The 22,582-nt window shown below is 36.3% G+C and overlaps 1 protein-coding gene across 1 annotated transcript in view; it reads left to right on the plus strand.

Annotated features, from left to right (window-relative positions):
• LOC120222493 (neurexin-1) overlaps window positions 1–6,246 on the plus strand; it is a gene marked incomplete at its 3' end in the record, with an annotated part of 571,839 nt that extends 565,593 nt beyond the window's left edge. Inside the window, exons 13-14 of the mRNA XM_039220336.1 lie at window positions 4,443–4,532; window positions 5,927–6,246. Coding sequence (XP_039076267.1) covers window positions 4,443–4,532; window positions 5,927–6,246 — 410 coding nt within the window. The remainder of the gene's footprint in view (window positions 1–4,442; window positions 4,533–5,926) is intronic.
• Between the last annotated feature and the right edge of the window lie 16,336 nt (window positions 6,247–22,582).

Raw genomic sequence — 22,582 nt, forward strand, 5'->3', positions numbered from 1 at the left:
TGTAAATAACTTATTATTATGAATTTGTGAAGAAAGAAATACATTTTGAGCAATATATAAAAATAATATACCTCAATAATGACTTTTCATATGAAGCTTGTTAATGAAAATCATGAGGTACTGGCAACATGTAGGTTTATTCCCGGTGAACCTAAACAATCTGAGCTATTTTATACCAATAGAATTCATCTGTCAAAAAGACATTATCACAGTACTCTATGTAGATTGGTCTTTGTTTGGTTGATAGTGTATTAATATATAATTTTGTCACAAGAGAAGTCATTAATTTTTTATTCTAGTAGTAGAACAAACAATTTGGAAACTAAAGTAAACATACATTGAACATAGGGTTGCCTGGGTGGCTCAGTCGGTTAAGCGTCTGACTTCAGCTCAGGTCATGATCTCATGGCTCATGAGTTTGAGCCCCATGTCGGGCTCTGTGGTGACAACTCAGAGCATGGAGCCTGCTTTGGATTCTGTGTCTCCCTCTCTGCCCCTCTCCCGCTTATGTTCTGCCTCACTCTCTCTCTCTCAAAAATAAATAAACATTTAAGTTCCTTCTAATCCTCCTATACGTGCAAACATATGATATTTGTCCTTCTCTGCCTGACTTATTTCGCTCAGCATAACACCCTCAAGGTCCATCCATGTTGCTACACAAGGCCAGATTTAATTATTTCTCATAGCCATGAAGTATTCCATAGTATAGATAAACCACATCTTCTTGATCCATTCATCCGTTGATGGACACTTAGGAACTTAACTGAGGAACAAGGGGAAAAGAAGGGGGGAAATGGCGGGGGAATGGGAGAGAGGCAAACCATGAGAGACTCTTGAATGCTGACAAAAACTGAGGACTGATGGATGTGGGGGGGAGGAGGGATGGGCATGGAGGAGGACACTTGTGGGGATGAGCACTGGGTGTTATGTGGAAACTAATTTGACAATAAACTATTTGTAAAAAAAAATAAAATAAAATAACTTAAAAAAATAAATAAATAAATAAACATTAAAAAATTTTTAAACCATATATTGAACTGAAGTGAGCACCATCTGATTTCCCATCCATTACTTCAACAAAGACTAGCCTGTGGTTTGATTTCAAAATCAAACCTTTCTTTTAAAAAAAGTCTCTGAACCAGAAGGCATCTGATAGTCATGGTGATGGGATTGTATGGCCCTGTTCGTGTGGCTACCTTTTTTAAAATTATTACATCTTTTTATACCTATTTCTGCTGCCTATTCATTTTTCTCTTTATTATTGTTGTAGATTGATCTTTGTTATTCATTGAAAATAAGGGTATTTTTATTGTTTTAGCTGATTCTCATCATGGATCTTTAAAAGCTACTGTTGACTTAAATCATGTCATATCCAATTACAATAATTGCCCTGTGAGTGCCAAAGGCATGAGAGCAAATTTTATATACCTGTGTATGTATGCATTTATGTGTTTTTATGTGCTCTTTTTCTAAGTTATTCAAAAAGAATATACAAAGCTGTCAGTTCTCTCCACCTGTCTTACTTAGGGCTTTTCTACTTCCCCTACTATAAAAACTATGATTACTTATTTTGTGGCATGAGGCAGTTATTAAGCAAATAAAGAACTGATTGTGTGGAAGTTCGAGTCAGTGACCATCATTAAAAGAGGTAAAATTATAAATGAAAGATGTGATATCTCATATCACATGAAAGTCAAATGGAAGCTCATCTGTGCCATCTGTTCTCTGGGCAGAGTATTTACTTTCTTTTTCTTGTGAATGTTGTTAGGCTATAGGGTGAGATGATGGTTCCATCCATCATCAACTATGAAAATTAAAGACAAGATTTCCTTCACTAACTCAATCTACAGATATTTCACAGGAAGTTATATGATAGGTAATGTGCTATCACCGAGAATATAACAATTAATGGCACACACAATACCTGACCTGATGGAACTTCAGAGTTCAGAGGGAAAATATTTATTGAATATGCAGTTATAAGGTCACTGCCTGATTCCAAAGGGCATGTGTCAGGTGCTAGGGAAACATGCAGTCAAGTGTCTTAATCTAACTTGTTGACAGATAGGAAAGACCTCCTGAGGAAATAATGCTTCTATCAAGAAGATTCCATTAATGAGTCATGTTTGGCTAAGGGAAAATGGAAATGGGGTGAGAGTGAGGAAGAGTATTTCAAATAAAGGAAGTTACAAGTGCAAAAGCCTAAGGAAAAAGCAGAGCCTTTCCATCCCATGAGGATGGAAAGAGGCTAGCAAGGCAGTGGCAGTCATGAGATGGGGAACAGGGGGTTGCGATTTTATACTAAAGGCAATGGGAAGGGTTATAACAAACAAAGGGCATGTTTAGATTTCATCTGACACGTGGAGAATGGATGCAATTATTGAAGGGATGATTCAGGGAGGTCTGTTAATATACTGTAGTATAATTGGGCAACACGTGATTTGGAGCCTAAATTTGGGTGGTGTCTGAGGGAATAATGAATCATTTCTGACGATGGGGACTCTCTAGCATGAACAACAGCATAAGGAACCACTTACTTATAAAGTCATCAGAAAAGTTATAACAATGTGAATTGATATAGGAGTTTTGGTGGACAAAGAAGTTAATAGAGCAAAGGGTATGTGTTTTTGAAAAAGTATTTCATGTTTGCCTATCAAATTATGCACAAACTTGTTGATCATATAAATCACGTATAAGCCAAAAACACATATTCATCATTCATCACACTGCCTTAAGATAACCAATATCATACCTTAGTGCATTTTACCAAATATATATATGTATGCAAGCACACAGATGAGAACACAATTGTGTACTCTTTTAAAACAAAGATACGCTTGGAATTTATGCTATTTGTATCCTTGTTTGTTTTTTTTAGATTATCAATATATTAAAAATATCCTATAGAATAAAATACTATTTTATAACTTTTAAATAATCACATAACACAAAGAAATACATACTAATGTTTTTATTAAACTATATTTGGTACTACTTTGGTGTTTACATTTTTTTTTAAATTGAGTATAGTTGATTCACAATATTACATTCATTTCAGGTGTACATTTTAAATTAAGTACTAATATTAAATTTTAAATTAAGTACTAATATATGAAATATTTTAGTCAAATAGACATTCAAAGGACAATTTGATAAGGTCTAAATGATAGTTCTTTTCTTTTTCTTAAAAAAGAATGTGACCAATATAATGGTGGGTTTATTGTGGTAAGTATAGTATATAGTAAAAATAGTGTAAGATGACACTTACAAGTATTCTGAGAAAAACTTGTATCTATTATTTTTTTGAGCAAAATGCTCCCGTCTTTTCTTGTCAGCAGTACTACCTTTCAGAGGCAAAAACCTCTGAGTTTTTGCCAGGACATATTAGCTCAAATTCCATGTTAGTTAATTTTCACAGAATAGACAAACTTCTTGAAGTATTCACACTTGAGCACTGAGATGTCAGCCTGGTTTCTTCCTGAGTGCTTTATAGATCAGGAGTACATTAATCTATTTGCAAGAATTATTCAAGGTCAGTTTAAACTGTGATTCTATCAGATAATGTTTTGTTCAAAGAAGCAAGGCTTCCACTTAGTTTGAATCTGTGAGTAGGAACCACTGTTTGTGGATTGTATTTGTTTCTTACACTGTCATGCCTTTAGAATAGCTTAATAAAAGCAGAGACTTGAGAATAAAAAAAAAAACCATTTTTTTCAAATGTTATACACTTCAGCATGTTAAGCTTTAAATGGAACTGAAGGACACTCAAATGAAGTCACTTTTGTCAAAGCCTTTTCCTATAATAACAAATTTGGATGATGCAAGATATATTCCCGTGTGATGTCCAAGTGATTGGTAAATCAATTTGTGTGGAATATACAAGAACTATTCAGACTTTGTGGTTTCCTTAAATGAGATGAATAAGAATTTCTATTTTCTGAATAGGACATAAAGTATTCTAGGCCTATTTTAGATTCTTCAGTGTGCCAAAGATGGTATTAAGTTTGGTGTTCATAAATTACTAGTCTGGAATAAGAGGTTGAATGTATTTTGAAAACTTAAACCTGTTTCACCTGAACATGTTTAACTAGTTAATAAGAAACATCAAAAAGACAAAACCCTGAGATCAATGGTCATTTTTTTGTAAAGCTATTATATGCTGTTTAAATTGGTTGTTCGGGTCTGTCTATAACATAAGTTCAATAACCTAGCTCAAATGCAGATTTCTAATTTTCAATTAACATAGGAATAATTTTGTTTGCTAAAATAAAATAAATGAATGAATGACAAGTCTGAAACATGAAATGTTCTAGGTAGAACTTTTTAAAATTCCAAATTTCAAAAAATCATGTGGCAACTGTATAGCTCAAGCTTTAAGTATTAACTTTTAACCTTTGACCTTACAGATTTTAACCAATGAAATGTCTCTTTAAACTTTAAAGGAAACAATGATAACGAGCGCCTGGCGATTGCTAGACAGCGAATTCCATATCGACTTGGTCGAGTAGTTGATGAATGGCTACTCGACAAAGGTAAAAAACATTGATTAAAACTTCAAATAAAAAAATAATTTGAACATAACCAAGTAGTACTTCATTGTAACACTAATAAACATAAAAAATAAATTTTCCGTAAAACTAAATTAAAAACAAATTTAAAACCGTAAAATGTAGATAGTAATATTTGCATACCTTGTATAATAATTTCTATACATTTTTAGACGTACCAGCTGTTTAATAATCTTACCCTGTTAACTTAAGGTTAAAGGGACTGTTAAATATAATCCACTAACTCAATCTATGAAGGTACTCACAGCAAGCATTAACCCAAAATGATAAATCATTCATAGATTATATTACATGTTCCAGCCTCTAAATTATTAACTAAAATATATGTAGTTCTGATATCTTTATTATGGTCCTGAAAAAAAACAAAACAAAACAAAACAAAACAAAAAAACTCTTGGTTTAAACTCTAGGCATCTTAAATAGTGGGCAATATGGATTGCCAGTCAAAATGAAGTCCCTTTAACGTTTGCAACCTTCTAAGAGCATTTGAGAACAAGCCCTAATTAAAACTGAACTTAAAGTTGTGTGCATGCTTTTTATGAGCAGAGAGCAATCTGCTAAAACCGGATACTCAATTTGATGATATTGGTACTGTTGCTGAGGATTGCTGTTTGATGGAAATGTGCCATAATTTCTCCATCGGTTTGTGTATCATTCCTGAAGCCGCTTTTTACATCTGAAGCTATTTTTTTTTCATTTTGTTTTGTTTTAATAGACTTGCTGAAAGCCAATCAGAAAAATATTTTTGGATATTTTTTTTGTCTCTGACATGCTCAGTGTAAACCATGCATTTCTTTTCAGTGTGATTGCCGGAAAAATAGAATAATTCAAATAACAATGGACTATATCTTAAAAAAATAAACGTTTTCAAAGAATAGCATATAGATATATGTGGCCATTACATGAACTATGAAATTTTGATCATAAATTTAAAATTAGATTTAGCTGCTCTAGATTAGTTTCTACCAGTGATAATTTTAGAATGACAAATACTTGAAACATTAGCTATTTCACATTTTTTTTTTAAATTTGACAATTGAGACTTAAGAGAGCAATAGTATAAGATCTTGATGTAAAAGGGAAAGGGATCCACTAAAATCTGATTTATCATATGTATCTTTGATTGGTCTTTTAGCAAAAACACTACATTTACAATAAGTTGAGAATTTACAAATATTTGCCAATGATTATGCATTTCATGGACACCTCATTTATAAGCAATGAATTATGAGTCAAATGCCTCTCTTATAGTTTATTGCTCTCATTATCCACCCCATGAAAGATCTGTTTTATCATCCTTTGTAGAATGTAGAGTTCACAATCAACATTTTTGCATGTATGTAATATTATTTTTACAGGGCGTCAGCTCACAATCTTCAATAGCCAAGCAACCATAATAATTGGCGGGAAAGAGCAGGGCCAGCCCTTCCAGGGCCAGCTCTCTGGGCTTTACTACAATGGCTTGAAAGTTCTGAATATGGCAGCCGAAAATGATGCCAACATCGTCATAGTGGGAAATGTGAGACTTGTTGGTGAAGTGCCTTCCTCAATGACAACCGAGTCGACAGCCACTGCGATGCAGTCAGAGATGTCCACATCAATTATGGAGACCACCACAACCCTAGCTACTAGCACAGCCAGAAGAGGAAAGCCCCCTACAAAAGAACCCATTAGCCAGGTGAGTATGTGGATTTCATTCCTTTGTCTTGGAACTGTGGTTATGAAAGTAGAACTGTGGTTATGAAAGTAGGCTTTTCTGCATAAGTGTCTTTTCTAAAATGGGATTGTTTCTGACCTTAGGTGCTGTGGCTTTCTTTGAGTCTTGCTTAGCATAATATACTCAGTTTGAATGTGAAATTGGTATACGCGGTTTATCTGAGATTTGTGGATTTTCATAAATTGCTTTGTGTTGGGTTGTTAGCTGCTAGCTGTTAGTCTTGATTAGTAACCTTGGTCTAGCCCAAGCTGAGTGGATTGTCTGCTAATTACACAGGGTTTTCACTTTTTAAGTTAAATAAACAAGTAAATTTGTGAAGTACTTGGAAGGCCTTCCAGGCTTAGTACATCATCAAAAGAAAATAAAGCAAATTTGAAGAGAAATCTCATACAAAACTTATATTGTATTTTAAAGTGTCATAATTTTGAATTGATAGGCATGTGGTTCTCATGGTGAATGATAGGGCTTCTCTTTTACTGTTGTTGAGATGGAAAATTATGCTCTGTCCTTCAAGTTTCTTCTAGATGGTCTAAAAATGATACAGACTAACAGGAGAAATCTGACATGAAGCAGACTAACAGGAGAAAAAAAACTTTAATTACTTCTACATAGTCTCAGTAATAAAACTGAGACCCAAAGAAATGACTAAGGCAGGCATATTTTATACTTTTTTAGACAAAGAAACATAAACCTGTAAGAAATTTATAGGGAAAAAAGAAACCCTTAGATTTGGGAACTTGTATTAGTAAGGAATTCGAAACAGGATTTGGGCTGGGGTAATAAATTAGTAAAAGTAACAAGGTTTGTGTATATAGCCTTCTTGGCTCTGTATTCCGAATGTCTGGTGATACGGATGCCTCTGTACCTTTCATATGAGAGAATTATCTCCGACTTTGTGAAGACAAAGGGACTTCATAGTGTTCTTACTCTGGCTGTTTCTTAGGTAACTCTAATTCAGAATAATCACTATACCTGCCCTTGACCCCCACACTGTCTATGAGAAAAATGCACTTAGTTTATCTGAAGATAACAACCCAAAATATGATGCTTAAAAACTGTCTTCAGCTTCCATATTTTGTATTATATGTGGTCAGCTGCCCTCACCTATAATCTTCTTCAGTGAACCTATATCTCATGTCAAAGATATAATTTTAAATGTTGAACTTTCACAACTTAATGCAATCAGGGTATACTTAATGGTTACCTACTGTGCATCAGCACTGGCATTATATCAGTGAAGACTAAGGAAAAGAAATCTTATCTGCCTCAGAGAGTGCTATTAGAATATTACCAAAATGCTATTAAATGCTACTAGATCCCTATTGACATTTATAGCCTTTGTATATGTTCTGTTGTTATTTCTTTCAGAATTGTGTGTCTCCTTGGCCTAAATTCTTTCCTTTTGTTTTGTTTCCTTCTGTCTCTTATAGAGGCCACATAAAGCTTTTCCAAATACATGATCCTAACTTTTTTAGAAAACTACATTCTAAAGAAACAAGAATGACACCAATTATTTTTACATTTCTTTTACTTCACGTGTTTGAGATACACATGTCAAATTTGGAAAGAGAATAGAAGAAAGTGAATTCTATTCATATCAGCACCCTGTCTTCTAATTAACATATGTTTACCAGAGAAAGAAGAATAGATTTTGATTTTTACTTTCAATAGGAAGGAGCAAGAAGAACAGAATAGAAAGAGAGAAAATGTGTTAGGAAAAGAGAGATGATCAAAATTTTACAAATTCTGTAAATTCATAAAGGTAGTATTACATATTATGGGCCGATATGCCCTTTCTGTCTGTCTCTGTCTCTCTCTCTGTGTCTCTTTCTTTCTTTCTCTCCCCTTTTATTTTTTTATTTGCATTTGGTCACAAAGTAAAATGAGCTGCCTCACGTGGTATTCATCAATATATATTTATTGATCATTCTACATGTGCCATACACTGTCGTGGGCACTAGGGATACATTAGCAACAATGAACAGAAACCCCTGTCCTTATGGAATATCCATTTCAGTAAGAATGTGTGCTCATAGTATAATCTTTCTGTTGATTTTTTTCAATCTTGTTTAGGTTTATAAGATTGTTAATAATAACACTTAGTCCTTAGTCCCTTGAATAAAGACTTGTGACTTTAGAACTTTACACAGATTTATGCATATTCAGCAGCTCCATTTGATATACTTTACTGATACTTCATTGATGATTTGTTACAGTTATTAGTATTTTATGATTTATTTAATAAACAAATTATTAGGGCGCCTAGTAGGCTCAGTCAGGTAAGCCTCCAACTCTTGACTTCAGCTTGGGTCGTGATCTCAAAGATCTGATGGCGCAGAGCCTGCTTTGGATTCTCTCTGCATCTCTCCCTCTATGCCCCTCCCCCACTCGTGTGTGCACACACTCTCACTCTCAGAATAAATAAATAAACATAAAAAAAATCAAGAAACAAGTTAGTAAGATGAGTTTGGTATAGAAAAATGAAACACAAAGCAATTGATAGACTGTTTCTTTTATATAAAATAAATCGTATGGGGGCATACTAGGACAATCAGAATTGGAAATATTCTTGAGAATAAAATTTGAAAGTATCAGAGATTTTTTTGTTAGTAGCCTTATTTCATTATTAAAGAAATGACTGTTGCCTGAGCTCCTAGGTAAACCAGATGTATCCCAAAATAAAGAAAGACTTACCAGCCTTTTCTAAAATGTATTTTATGAATTAGTGACTGGTTTTTATTAAGAAATTCTGTTTTAAAACATACAAACTGGCTATTGCATTTGCAAGTACAATTTCTAAATACCTAGAAATAAGGAAATAAAAAGTTTCCATTTTATGGTAATAATTAGTGTAAAAGGAAAACACTTAGCTACCCATTAATTTCCAGTGAAATGTTTCTCTTTTATTATAAACTATTATTTGTTTAAAGACAGCAGTGCTTTATAGAAGTAAATGATCTAATCAATTGGTGATTATTTGGTTCATTTGAGGAGGTATTGACTTAAATAAAAGATTACTAGGTTCATTAAAAATAGATATTTTAAATCTTTAGATTTTTAGCAGACCAATAACAACAATTAAATAGTTCAGATTAATGTGCTACAAATACTCACTTGTGGAATAGTGTTTTCAGGTTGGACCAGTAAGTTTTGAAATTATCTTTTATAATGATATCTATCTGATTTCAGGTAATCAGGTGTGCATGTGGGGGAAAAAACTACTAAGGACGAATGCAAATTACGTATCCTTAAGTAACAGTAATTTGTTGCACATTTTCTTTACCTCATAATTGATTTTTCAATTGCCTTTCAATTAAGAAGAGACCACTGTTATATGTAGAATTTAAACTATCCACTAGAATTGTCAAAATCCTAGAAGTTTAAATAATAAAAGAGCAATTTATAATGCTGAATCCTGGACTATAACCTTTCACCCATTTTTGTAAATTGGATGAAGCATCTTCCTTTAAATCCTGCCCATAGTGGCCATATCTGCCTGCTTTTATCAACCACCTTCCTAAATTGTGTACCAAGAAGGGTTATTTTATTTTTCAAAAGCCATACTGGACTGTTTCCTCAGTCAAAGTATATTTTCCTCAGTGATAACACTGAGCCACTTAAGCTACAATGGCAGTGTACCTTGGGGTGATTGTATGTTTTAGAACTATGGAAACAGATTTTTGGTCAAGAAAAATTAAATTGGATTCACTTCAAATAGATGAGATGAGTTTTGTTCATCCATCCTGCAGGGCAAGTAGTAGGGAAGAAAGTATTTTCGCTTTTTACAGAGTCAGAGAATTTTTATAAAATAGTCCTCATCAAAATGTCACCCAATAGGATCCTGTTTACTTTCCTACTAAGAAGTAAATACGCTTTTTAAAAAAGTTTTTCCTCTGATGATCAAATTTGAAACTGATGTTTATTTTAGAAAGACATGATTCATATCATGAAATAATGAGGACATTTACCAACCTTTGGATTAAGTGGCTTTTTTTTTAAGAAAAAAGTGAATATAATAATATAATAGTACTTTTTATGTGCATTACATAAAGTTCACAAAATTGGTTTTACTTAAAGTATTTAATATCTAAATGCTTTTGCAAGTCCTGCTCATCTTAAAAAAGAGACGCTTTCTTTTTTTTCTTTTTTTTTTAATTTTTTTATTTATTTCTAAGAGAGAGAGAGACAGTGTGAGCAGGGGAGGGTCGGAGAGAGAGGGAGTCACAGACTGAAAGAGGCTCCAGGCTCTGAGCTGGCAGTCAGCACAGAGCCCGACGCGGGGCTCGAACCCACAAACCGCGAGATCATGACCTAAGCCAAAGTCGGACGCTTAACCGACTAAGCCACCCAGGCGCCCCAAAAGAGACGCTTTCTATAAGGCTACTCTCAGAAAACACATATTTGCAAATAATGGCTAGTAAGATTTCTTGCGATTCTCGGAGCTTCTTGGGATTAGGACCAGGAGTGTCATGCAAGATTTTTGGCTTCTAAGTGTTTCCTCTTCTGAATAATCTGGCAATGTCTCAAGACGTATATGTAGCTTTATGTAAATGAGGAAAAGTAAGCCAGCATGCAAAGGGCAATATTCATTCCCTTTGGATGTAGTCTGTAATGAAAAGAAAGGGAAACTGTGCTATTTATTTTGTGATCAAAATTGTGACATTTATTCTGTTCTAGTCTTTGAATCACGTTTTGCAGTCTTTTGGTTCTTTTCTTCAAGACTATTTTACAAGCTGTATACATACTGTAGTGAATATGGATCCATAGAAATGTCTTTTACTTAGAGGGAATATAAGAGAAGGGAAAGAACACGGTAAATCATGAGAACTGGATTCCCCTTTGACACACCGCCTACCTTGTTGTGTAGCTTGGGCAGCTTGGTTACCATGGCTACACTTTGGCTTTACTACCTCTCTAAGTGGGTTAACTAAGAATCTCTTGAATTGTATTCAGCTCTACAGTGATACTGGTGAAGATGCTCTTAATTACATCTTCTGATGATTATTTAACAAAGCATAGATTTCACCCTGAACAGGGTGGCCATACCTCTCGGCTGGCCTATTTAGTTCCTGTGTACACCTGGTATACCCATATAATTATTAGTGGTATCCTTTTTTGAGTTTCGGAAGCATTCCATTTTGGTCTCTATATTGAACTTTTACAGTATATATAAAATCTATCTTTGCAAAAAATCACACTTCATAAGAATAGTAAATAGCAAAGCCTTGTCCTTGACATTCAGTGGAGCAACTGACTCTGCTCTCCTTACCTGGTTTTGAAAGTCCATGGCCTTTTTCATCTTCTTTTTATCTTATTTCAAAAACTTTGAGAAAGGAAAGAAAACGAGGCTTTGAAAGATTCTGATTTTTGACTGGAGGGACTATAGCTTGAAACTCCTAGTAAGAAATTGTAGAGTAGAGCAGAATCAGTAAATATGAGTGAAATATATTGGAGCAATTCTGTGGTTCCAGTTAGGCTTTTACAGAGTGGACATAACAAACCCACTCAAGAAAAGGAACTGTTAAGGATTTAAAAGCATTGATAGGTTGTCAGAAACATGTATATTTCACATACACAGTGTCCTACTGATTTGACAGCGTTTGATTCCTATGGAATGTTCTGAAAAGAAACCCAATTAGTTTTCAAGCAAGAAAAAAGTATTTGAATATATTGGACACTGCTGTTGCTTCCTGGCAGAAGTGGAGATGCTCATAAAAAATTAATACTATTTGTTTGAAAAATGTAAGCAGAGTACACACACATTTCCATGAAAAATATTTAAAACTAACAAAATACATTTTGTAACTTCAAAGAAAAAAATTTATTTTTTATTAAAAATATTAATTAACCTCAGCTGTGGCTTCATTATAAAAAAATAATTGCATTACTTATAATTATATGTCTTCCTGATAACCACTCTGCATTTTAAAATACTGGTGACATGAATAATTAATTTTATTTTTGCTAGTCCAGTCATTCTGCTGAATTCACTTAAATTAATATACATTTTTATAGCAAATTTTAGTGCATATTGGAAAGTAAAACACTCCACCAGTGTAGATTTTAAAATATATACAAAGGAGCATCCTCCTGAAATGAATGGTGCCAAGTAAGAGAGGTATAAGGCATTGTAATTTTAAATGTAGGGAAACAACTGCTACATAGGTGCTTTTCTCCATCATTGCTGGTAAGCAAAAGTGCCAGGGTATATACATTTTCAAGAGTTTGTCTTAAGAAAATTCTTCTGCTTGGTGCATTTTCTTTAGGACATGGAGATTTTACTGGATAAAAAGGTGTCCATATGGTAGATTCAACCTTGGTTTTGAGATATCTTCAGGCATAGCTAGTTCTAGATAAATAAATCCATCTATCCATTTACTCATCCACCCACCCATCTGTCCATTCATCCATCCATCCATCCATCCATCCATCCATCCATCCATCCATCCATTCACTTAACACATGTTTGCCGAGCCTTACTATATACCAGGCAATGTTCTGGTCACTGGAAATATAGCACTGAGCAAAATTAAACATTTATGCGCAAAGCTTACATTTTACTTTTTAAAATTTTTTAAATGCTTTTATTTATTTTTGAGAGAGACAGAGACAGAGCAAGTGGGGGGAGGGGCAGAGAGAGAGAGGGAGACGCAGAATCCCTAGCAGGCTCTAGCCTCCGAGCTGTCAGCACAGAGCCCAATGCTGGGCTTGAACTCACGGGATGTGAGATCATGACCTCAGCGTAAGTTGGATGCTTAACTGACTGAGCCACCCACATGCCCCATAAATTTAAGTTTTAGTTAAAGATGGACATAAACATTAGAACAAATATCATACATGGGATGTTAAGTGCTATCGGAAAAAAACAGGAGAGGGGATGCTTATGCTAGGGAAGCGTGTGGGTATTAAATGGCAATCCATTTTGAATAGACATGTATAGATTATACTGATATAGGCATTGATTATAAGAGAATATTGGCATGTTAAAATTCAGACTTATTTTTAGATCCAGCAATATCATACCCTATGTGGATAGTGCTAGTGGCAACTAGCTGGTGTTTTAGGAAACTAGAACAAAGGTGACACCAAGATTTATCTTTTCTTTCTTTCTTCTTTTTTTTTAATATTTTTATTTATTTCTAGGAGAGAGAGAGAGAGAGAGAGAGAGACAGCGTGAGCAGGGGAGGGTCAGAGAGAGAGGGAGATACAGACTCTGAAACAGACTCCAAGCTCAGAGCTGGCAGTCAGCACAGAGCCCGACGCGGGGCTCGAACCCATGAACCGCGAGATAATGACCTAAGCAAAAGTCGGGCGCTTAACCGACTAAGCCACCCAGGTGCCCCTCTTTCTTCTTTTTTAAAATATTTTATTTATTTCTGAGAGAGGGAGAGAGATGGCATGAGCAGGGGAGGGTCAGAGAGAGAGGGAGACATAGAATCCAAAACAGGCTCCAGGCCCTGAGCTAGCTGTCAGCACAGAGCCCGACGTGGGGCTCCAATGCTTAAACCATGAGATCATGACCTGAGCTGAAGTCGGATGCTCAATGGACTGAGCCATCCAGGCACCCCACTTTCTTCTTTCTTTTAAATGAGGGACATCTTGGGCTAGGGCCAAGACCTGGTGTAGGTGGGTACAGTGGGGGAAAGCCCAACAAAGTGTATTTAGAGAGCTCTGGGTATGCAGTGTGGCTTCAGGTGTGTGGAGGCAGTAAGTGCAGGGAAAGGATGAGCCAGGATGGGCTAAGCATCCTGGCAGCTCAGAAGATGGTGGAATCAGCCCCAGGCACTGCTGCCAAGACCAGTCTTGCCAGAGAGAATCCCATCTCTCAAGATCTTGGGAGTCCCACACGCTGGCAGAGGTGTCCTGGGGTGAGAAACACTTGGGTGCACCAGGCCCCAGTCTCATCAGTAAGGAGGTCTGGCTCATGCCACCTATGAAAGCAAACCCAGGTCCTTTTTTAATGCTGCCCCCAACCTCACGTGGAGTCACAGCGAGGTGTCACTGCACCCCCAGGGGCCTGGTCAGGTCCAAGGGAGCAGGCTCTGGCCCAAAGGTTGTGCAGGAGTGGGATCATCCAAGGTCCACATGGGAGGAAATTGTTTGTATTTGCCATGAGTGGTCCTATGGACACCAGACTAACAAGAGCCTTGTTAATTAAATCAGAAATATAAGCAAACTCTAGGGTATATATGTGTATGAAAAAAAGATGTCTTGGTATTATTATTGTTATTCTACATGTGAGAAAATTTAGAAACTACATAACTTACCCAAGACCATGCAGCCACTTTCCTTCCAGAGTATTTTAAGGTGATCTGGGCATTTGCTTTTAAGTATGGCTTGTGTTCAAAATCTTATTACTTCTTGTCTTCTGACATTCTTTTCTTTAAAAGATTGTTTATTTTGAGAGAGAGTGGGGAGGGGCCAGAGAGAGAATCCCAGGCAGCCTCCACATTGTCGGTGCAGAGCCTGATGCAGGGGCTCAGTCTCACAAAAAGTGAGATGATAACCTGAGCCAAAATCAAGAGTTGAACAATTAACTGAATGAGCCACCCAGGTGCCCCTTTGCCCCTTTTTCTCATATTCTTAGCCAGCTCAATACCATCTCCACACAAGAGTCAGTTTGCTCTTTTGAAAATTGAAATACAGTCATGACATTCCCTTCTTGAATACAACCAGATATTTAGGATAAAAGTCAGCTTCCTTGGGATGATCGTCGGGATCCAACCTTCACAACAACCTCCTGTCTGCCTTTCTAGAGGGATTATCTCCACTCTCCTCCCTACCTTCCCTCACCCCACCTTCTGATTAAGTATTCACAGGGACCTCTAGAGGCATGCCATTTCACACCTTTGTGTCCTGTTATAAGGTGGGAGAGTGACAGTTAAATATCTCCCAAACTGAGAAGGGATTTTGACATTTTGAGACTGAAAAACAAAGCAGGCCACTCCATACAGTTTACACAGAGTCATTTTCAGGGTAACTTACTGATAGGGAGGATCCGTTGGAGGAACAGCTATTCCCCACAAAATCTGGACATTAGTGTACCAATTATACAGTGTGAGGACATGCAGGAGGCCTTGTAGTGAGATCGAAGGGTTTGCATGTACCTCAAGGGACTTGCATGGACCTAATTGACACCTAGCATCTAATTAGATCTTGTGGCACCACCTGTGTGTCAAGAAGAGGAGAGATCATGTTATTTCTAGCAAATTTATGGAGACGTCCCCTATTCTGGCCCTGGCAGGCATTTGTAAGGTGTGCAAATTAATTTCCAAGGGGGTCCTGGATCATGCAGCTTCAGAGGAGTGAGTGAGCAGACGTGAACAAGACAGAGGCCTAAAGATGGACTCAGTATTGTCAGCTTCCCTACACCTTGGCATGGAAAGTCCTCTCCTTTCTTTATCTTCTTACCTCTCTCTTTCATGCTCTGCCCAGACTCTCCCAGTCTGATTCTGCATACTGGAAAGTGACAGTCTGAAGAGGCAACACCAGCGTTGGCTGTAGGGGGCAGTATTGCATAGTGGTCAAGGGTATCAGCTCTGGAAGCAGGAATGCTGAGTCCATCTTTAGACCTCTGTCTTGTTCACGTCTGCTCACTCCTCTACCTAAATTGTAGACTTAACTTTGGTCCCATGCTGACTAGGGGACCCTAGGCAAGTTATTTAGCCTCTTAATACCTGTTTCCCATCTACAAAATGGGGATTATGGCTTCACAAACTTATTGTGAGGATTCAATGAGTCAGTATACTATATGAACGGTATAAAATGACTGCTACTTGACAATTTTTTGTTATAAAACAATCAAAACTTCTGTGGTTCATCCTAAAATGTAAATAAATATAGCATCTCATACACGTGACCATTACACTCATGGGAGTTTTGCGTGGAAAATATTCTTTAGGTACAAAGTATAAGTTGAAGCATCTTTTTTACCTATAAAGGTATTTTTCTCTGCCCTTGAAGAAATAGCTCTGATTAAAAAAAAAAGACAGAAAAAAAGAAATATGTCTGAATTGATGTTTCTAAATAAAAGTATCAACTGTGAGGCGTGTATAGAGCAGAAGTCTCTCGAGTGAGGTGTTCTCCATAGGGAGGCTATCCCATCCCCTAGAGCATGTGTGCAGAATGGAGAGAGGCAGGGGGAGACTTGTCACTGGCAGCTAGTGAGACAGGGCCATGAGAGCTGTACAGTCCACAGTGAAAAACTATATCCTCTAATCTCCATACCCTGCACCGTTTTTCTCAACAACAGCAATAATGGTGACCTCAAACTCCTGTTGACTGAGCAATCCAGAAATTTCCAATGCCTGTTTCCCAGCCATTCCCAAACAGAAACTAATTCAGAGTATGATACTGAATCTTGCAAATATGATTTCTGTGGCTGTCCTTGATAACATGTTTTGATTAAGGAGCTTAAAAACTCATGATATACTCCTTTTTCAACTGGGATATGAAAGACATCAAGCACTTCCAGCTGTGAATTAGACTAAACTAGGTGTGGGATTTTTGATATAATCTCTTTTGATATAATCTTTATTAGCACTGGGGAAATAGAATGACAAGACTTTGTATCTAAGACTTCAGATGTGGCAGTAATTTTAGTGGGTATTTTCTCTGAAAGAACTGGTGATATTGTCACCCTCTCTAATATTTTTAGTCTCTATGGCAGGACACAGGAATATATTTCTATTAAATACTTACTTATGTCGAAGTAGCAAGAATATACCCTTATTTTCTTGTCTTAGTTTTAGTCAGTATTGCAAAGAATTTGTGCCATTTTATTATGTGAACTGATTTTCATATACATGGGTATGTTGTATTCTGTCGGTTTATTCCTCTTTTATATGTAGCAATAATTTTCATTGAGGGGAAGGAGAGAACAAATCATCTAAGCATAAAAAAAACAAAGATAATTATATGTGTATGTGTGTTAATAGTGCTTGCTTTTTTTCTTTAATGGTATATACAAAACAATGAGCTTTGTTCAATAAGCTAATGTCAAGGTTAAATTTAAATCTCTACAATAATTTCTAGAACCAATATTAGATTTTTTTATCTGTTGGTATCACTGAAAGTTTATCCAACAGTAAAAAATATATTAACATCATTAGGCCAGAACCTCAAAAGAAGGGTTAGATAATTTATCTGTCTTTATACAGCACCTACTAAACAGATTGTACTGTATTCTCACCACTGCTATCCTCTTTATAGAAGATCTCTAGCAAACAGATAACACCAGTATTAACCAACAGTTTCTCCAGTAAGCATTCTAAATGATAATAAAACAAAATAAAACACGGCAGTGTATGCTTATGTATGCATATATATTTCTTGTCCATGGTATGTATGTATGTTCCCTGTTAAGTCCACGATGCTTTTACTTAAAATCACAAATTAGCAAATATCTTTTGTGTACCTAACATATAAAATGCACTTTTTATTTAATTTTTTAGTTTATTTGTTTTGAGAGAGAGAGAGCAAGCAAAGGAGGGGCAGAGAGAGGGAGAGAGAGAATCACAAGCAGGCTCTGCACTGTCAGCACAGAGCCTGATGTGGGGCTCACACTCACAAACTGTGAGGTCATGAGCTGAGCTGAAATCAAGAGTTGGACACTTAACTAAGCCACCCAGGTACCCCTAAAATGCACTTTTTGAAGTATGGTATTCTTAAGAGTGAAGGTGAGGTACCTAGTGATTTAGGGTTTACAACCAGAACCATTTCTCAGACATTTAGATTATTAGTGAATCCACGTGTATATTATAAAGTACCCTAAGTCAGCACTAGCAAAGCTTTTGTACATCACAGATGCAAAGTCTATTATTAACAGCATCACCAACACAACTGAAACTCAGAAACAAATTTAAAGGAGGGAAGTTATTTTAGTTCCTTTTTAATAACAAGCATATTGAAACAACACGCTTGTATTATTTCACATGTCCTGAGTGTTGGCAATGCGCTAGACACCACCCTCATTTGGGAATTACTCACATTCCTTTCCTAAAATAGATGTTGTCATCCAGTCTATAGATTTGATAAGGTAGATGATAGCCCCGGCCCATTTTGTCCTCTTTGAGGATTTCCCCAGTCAGGCAGGATCTGGAGACTCCCCTAAGAGACAAAAGAGAAGCTGAATCATCTTTGCCTTTACATGGAATAAACATTGGGTTGAGGAAGCCCCCGTAGTGTCCATGACATGTCCAAGTATCAGTGTTGGAATAAAATATGGGCTACTAATAATAAAACTTTAAAATCATGTTTATCTTGACAGAATCTTTGGAACTATCAACCTTAAACTTGCATAAGCCAGGTCTTACTGTAGCATCTGGCATATATATCCTTGCTTAACACCCTTGTCCCCACTCAGCCACCACCACTCTTCCCCCCTCCAACCCTGTCTTTTTTCTTCTTTCTTCCTTCCAAATGCTAGCCCCTATTTTAGGCACTGCAAAATCACACGTGATGACCTGAATTTCAAGGAAGAGAAATGAGCCTGAATTTGGCCAACACTATCTGGGTAACAAATATATTCTCCTACCAAGTCTCTGAAGCCTGGCAGGCTAACCACATGAGGAGTCTCTATCTGTTCTACCATGTTATCCTAGCTATTATGAGATCTGCACTAAATATAGCTCCAGCTTTTAGAATTCAGCAGTAAAACTTTGGCCCTGGAATGCTTGAGGGGAATTTATTTTCCTATTTTCTATGCCTCACTCATGCTCTGTCTCACTCTATCTCTCAAAAAATAAATAAATGTATTAAAAATTAAGAAAAATTGAATTGAATTGTAAAGTTCTGAAGCTGTGCTAATCTGGTTTCCAGGTAGGACTGTCAGGATGCACTGACAAACCCATCATAAGTTGAAAACATCCTTAATCGAAAAGGCATTTAATAGACCTAACCTACCAAACACGATAGCTTAGTCTAGCCTACTTTAACATGCTCAGGACACTTACATTAGCCTAGGGTTGGTCAGACTCATCTAGCACAAAGCCTACTTTATAATAAAGTATTAATTTTGCATGTAATTTATTGAATACTGTACTGAAAATGCAAAGCAGAATGGTTGTATGGGTACAGAATGTGTGGACTGATAACCCTCATGATCACATGGCTGATTGGAAGCTATGGCTCATTGCCCCAGCATCATGAGACAGTATACTACAACATATCACTACCGTTTCTACTGAATGCATGTCGCTTTTACATCATAAGGTCAAAAAATTGTAAGTCAGGGACCATCTGTTTAGTGTATTGAAAAGATAGTCATTGCCTAGTTTAAGCTTATAAAACTGTGATATTTTCATAGACAATTTAAAATGAGAACCAAATACAAAGAACTAGATAAGTAAAAGAAGAGATTAGAGCGTGCTGGCATAACAATAATTGGACACAAAGACTTAAATGAAGTTTGGGGAGTGGAGTGAATTCCTGATGACTGACAAATCTCGACAAAGCCTAGGAAATGTCAAAGGAATTTATTCCTGTGGTGTGGGTTATTTGAAACTACAACGTATTTAAATGGGTGGTACCTCAAATTGCAAATAATAGCATTAATTATAACCTGCTCTTTTACACTATTTTGGAGGCTAATAGTAGGATGCTGGCAAAATTCACTTTTATGCATTGTTGTATGTATCCAAAACAAGTGGAGATAATTGGTAAATTATTTTCATTAAGGTAATATAAGCACATGAAAACAAATCAATATAATTTGGAAGATATTATGTATAAAGAGCAACAATCCCCCAACCATCCCATCTCCACTTCCAGTCTTATTTCTCAGAGATGATATCTTTTCATAATTCTTACAGTAATTAGCTTCACATCTCTAAATAATATTCTTCTGTTTGTTTATTTATCCTTCTTATATAATATTTGTACAATTTCCAGTAGGAAAATTGAAGATTGACTCCTGGGTTTAATCCCTTTCTTTTCCTTTTCTTCTTCTCTGAAATAGATAGATAGATAGATAGGTTGCTAGATTGATAGATTTATATTTATATAAATATACACACGCATATATAATATGCACACACATACATATATACACATACACTTTAGTTATTTGTTTTGCTTTAAGTAGTGTATGTACATCTCTATATCTCATTTTATTTATGATAGTATTTTTTGAGTGTCCACATTAGTAAAATGAAGACATCATATTCCTCTAGTTTCCCTTTATTTTGCACAGCTCATCATTTCATAGTATTTCTAGGCATGTTAACCTTAACATTCTGTTTGGCAGCCACAACCAAATCTTCCATACTTTATCTATGAGAAGTCTCAAGTCGAAAAGCAATAAAGAACATTTAGATTACCATTACTGCATAAATATCATTAGATGCCAGTCTCAGTTATGTGTTAATATGCCATTTCTCTTCTTGTGAGTCCAATATTGCATGACGTGGATTGTTCAAGGGGGAATTTTCCCAGGATGAAGATCAAATGAATTCCTTTCCATCTTATCAATTGCTGAGAGCTGGAGCATATTATTTTGTTTCATGTTTGAACTGAACTTCCAGAGTTTCATCTTTCTAGGAATTCTTCAACATTTTTATTTTTTCCCTCCATTGCTTTCCTTGCCTTTTTTAGTTCATCACTTTAAATTCTCACTTTTAATTATACTTTCAGTTCTATAAAACCTCCCTTTCCCTTTCCCCCACCTTGAGATCTCCTAACTGGGCTTTCGATTCTTGAGCACCAGAATGCACTGGCTATTCTAGAATGAGACAAGGAGATCCTCCTTAGGTTGAGACTGGACAAAGTGTGTAAGTAGCAGACTTTTCTTTGCAGATGGAAGACATGGAACAGATATCCTAATGCCAGAATGAAGAATACATCCATAGTAAGAGCTTCACTTTTCTTTAGACCATTTCTTTGCTTTCAAGACAATGGTCTGGATTTTCATTTGTTAGTTTGTCTTTGCCTTGGGGTAAAAATCTGTTTTGTTCTATATTTTAGGTGGCTATATTAATAATCTATACCTGTATAATAAGTTATCCCCATAGTTAGCAGCTTAAAATAATAAGAATTTATTCTCTCACAGTCTTTGTGGGTTAGGTGAATCGATGTAAAGCTCATCTTCATGCCTTTCGCTAGAGGTCTCTCATAAAGTTGACCAAGTCTGCAATCTCATTTGAAACTTTGAAGAAGAGTGGGAATCCACTTTTTAATAAATGCTTATTTATTTTGGAGGGAGAGAGAGAAAAAAAAGGAGAGAGGAAAGAGGGAGAAAGAGAGAATCCCAAGCAGGCTCCACTCTGTCTGTGGAGAGCCTGATTCAGAGTTCGAACCCATGAAGCATGAGATCATAACCCGAGACAAAGTCAGACCTTTAACGGCCTGAGCCATCTAGGTGCCCCAAAAATCCACTTTTAAGTTCATTTAAAAGTTTATCATGTGGCTATGCACAGATCGTGTTCTCTCACATGTAGGCAGAGGGCTGCCTCAGGAATGTTAACAGTTCACTTCCTCCCTAGGGCAGGTGATCTGAGAGAAGCAGAGAGAGCACAAGCAAGAATGGGAGAGAGCTCATTTAGCAATGAAGCCACAGACTTCTTATAATCTAACCTTGGGAGGGATCATGGCTGCTGTTAGCTTGACCCACACCCACTGGGAAGAAATTCCACAAGGTCATGAATGGCAGGAGCTGAGGATCTCAGGGAACCTTCTTAGAGCCCTCCACAATGTCACAGAGTAGGGGAATGCCGAATGGTATGACTTTTATGTTTATTTTCTGCCAGTCTCCTTCTAGATCATCTCCAGATTGGCTCTCACTGACTTTTCATCTCCTGTGTCTCTCTGCAGCATATTCTCAGCTGTGCCTTTTTCTGCTTCTTTCACTCATTAACCCTCTTTCATTCACTTCCTGTATTTTACTAGAAACCTCTTTGGAAATCTCTTGATTTTGCTGACTGCATACTTTTTCTATACCGTTAAAGAGTTTACACCCCATTTTTGTTCTTCTGGCTTTTATTTTTGTGGGAACTTGGGGGGAAAATACACAAAAAGCATGTATTTTCCCCCTCAGGATGCACTGGACATTAGGATTCCTACTTTTACTGGAGGAATTTGGTCGCTATGAAGAAAAGAATCCTCTTTGCATTGGGAAGTAACTTCTTTTCCAATTCAAATGACAAATGAGAAATCTTCCTCTACCCACAACTAATCTTGTTTTTAACTCTTAACAGATCTTGAAATAGGGAAAAAAATGCTATGTGGTTCTTAATCATTTCTGGATTCTGAGCTTCCTCATCTTTCTCCTCTCAGCTTAACTTGCTTATGCAGTTTCTCCTTG

The sequence above is a fragment of the Hyaena hyaena genome, unplaced genomic scaffold, assembly GCF_003009895.1.
Source record: "Hyaena hyaena isolate Hyena2069 unplaced genomic scaffold, ASM300989v1 scaffold_883, whole genome shotgun sequence".
Lineage (NCBI taxonomy): Eukaryota > Metazoa > Chordata > Mammalia > Carnivora > Hyaenidae > Hyaena > Hyaena hyaena.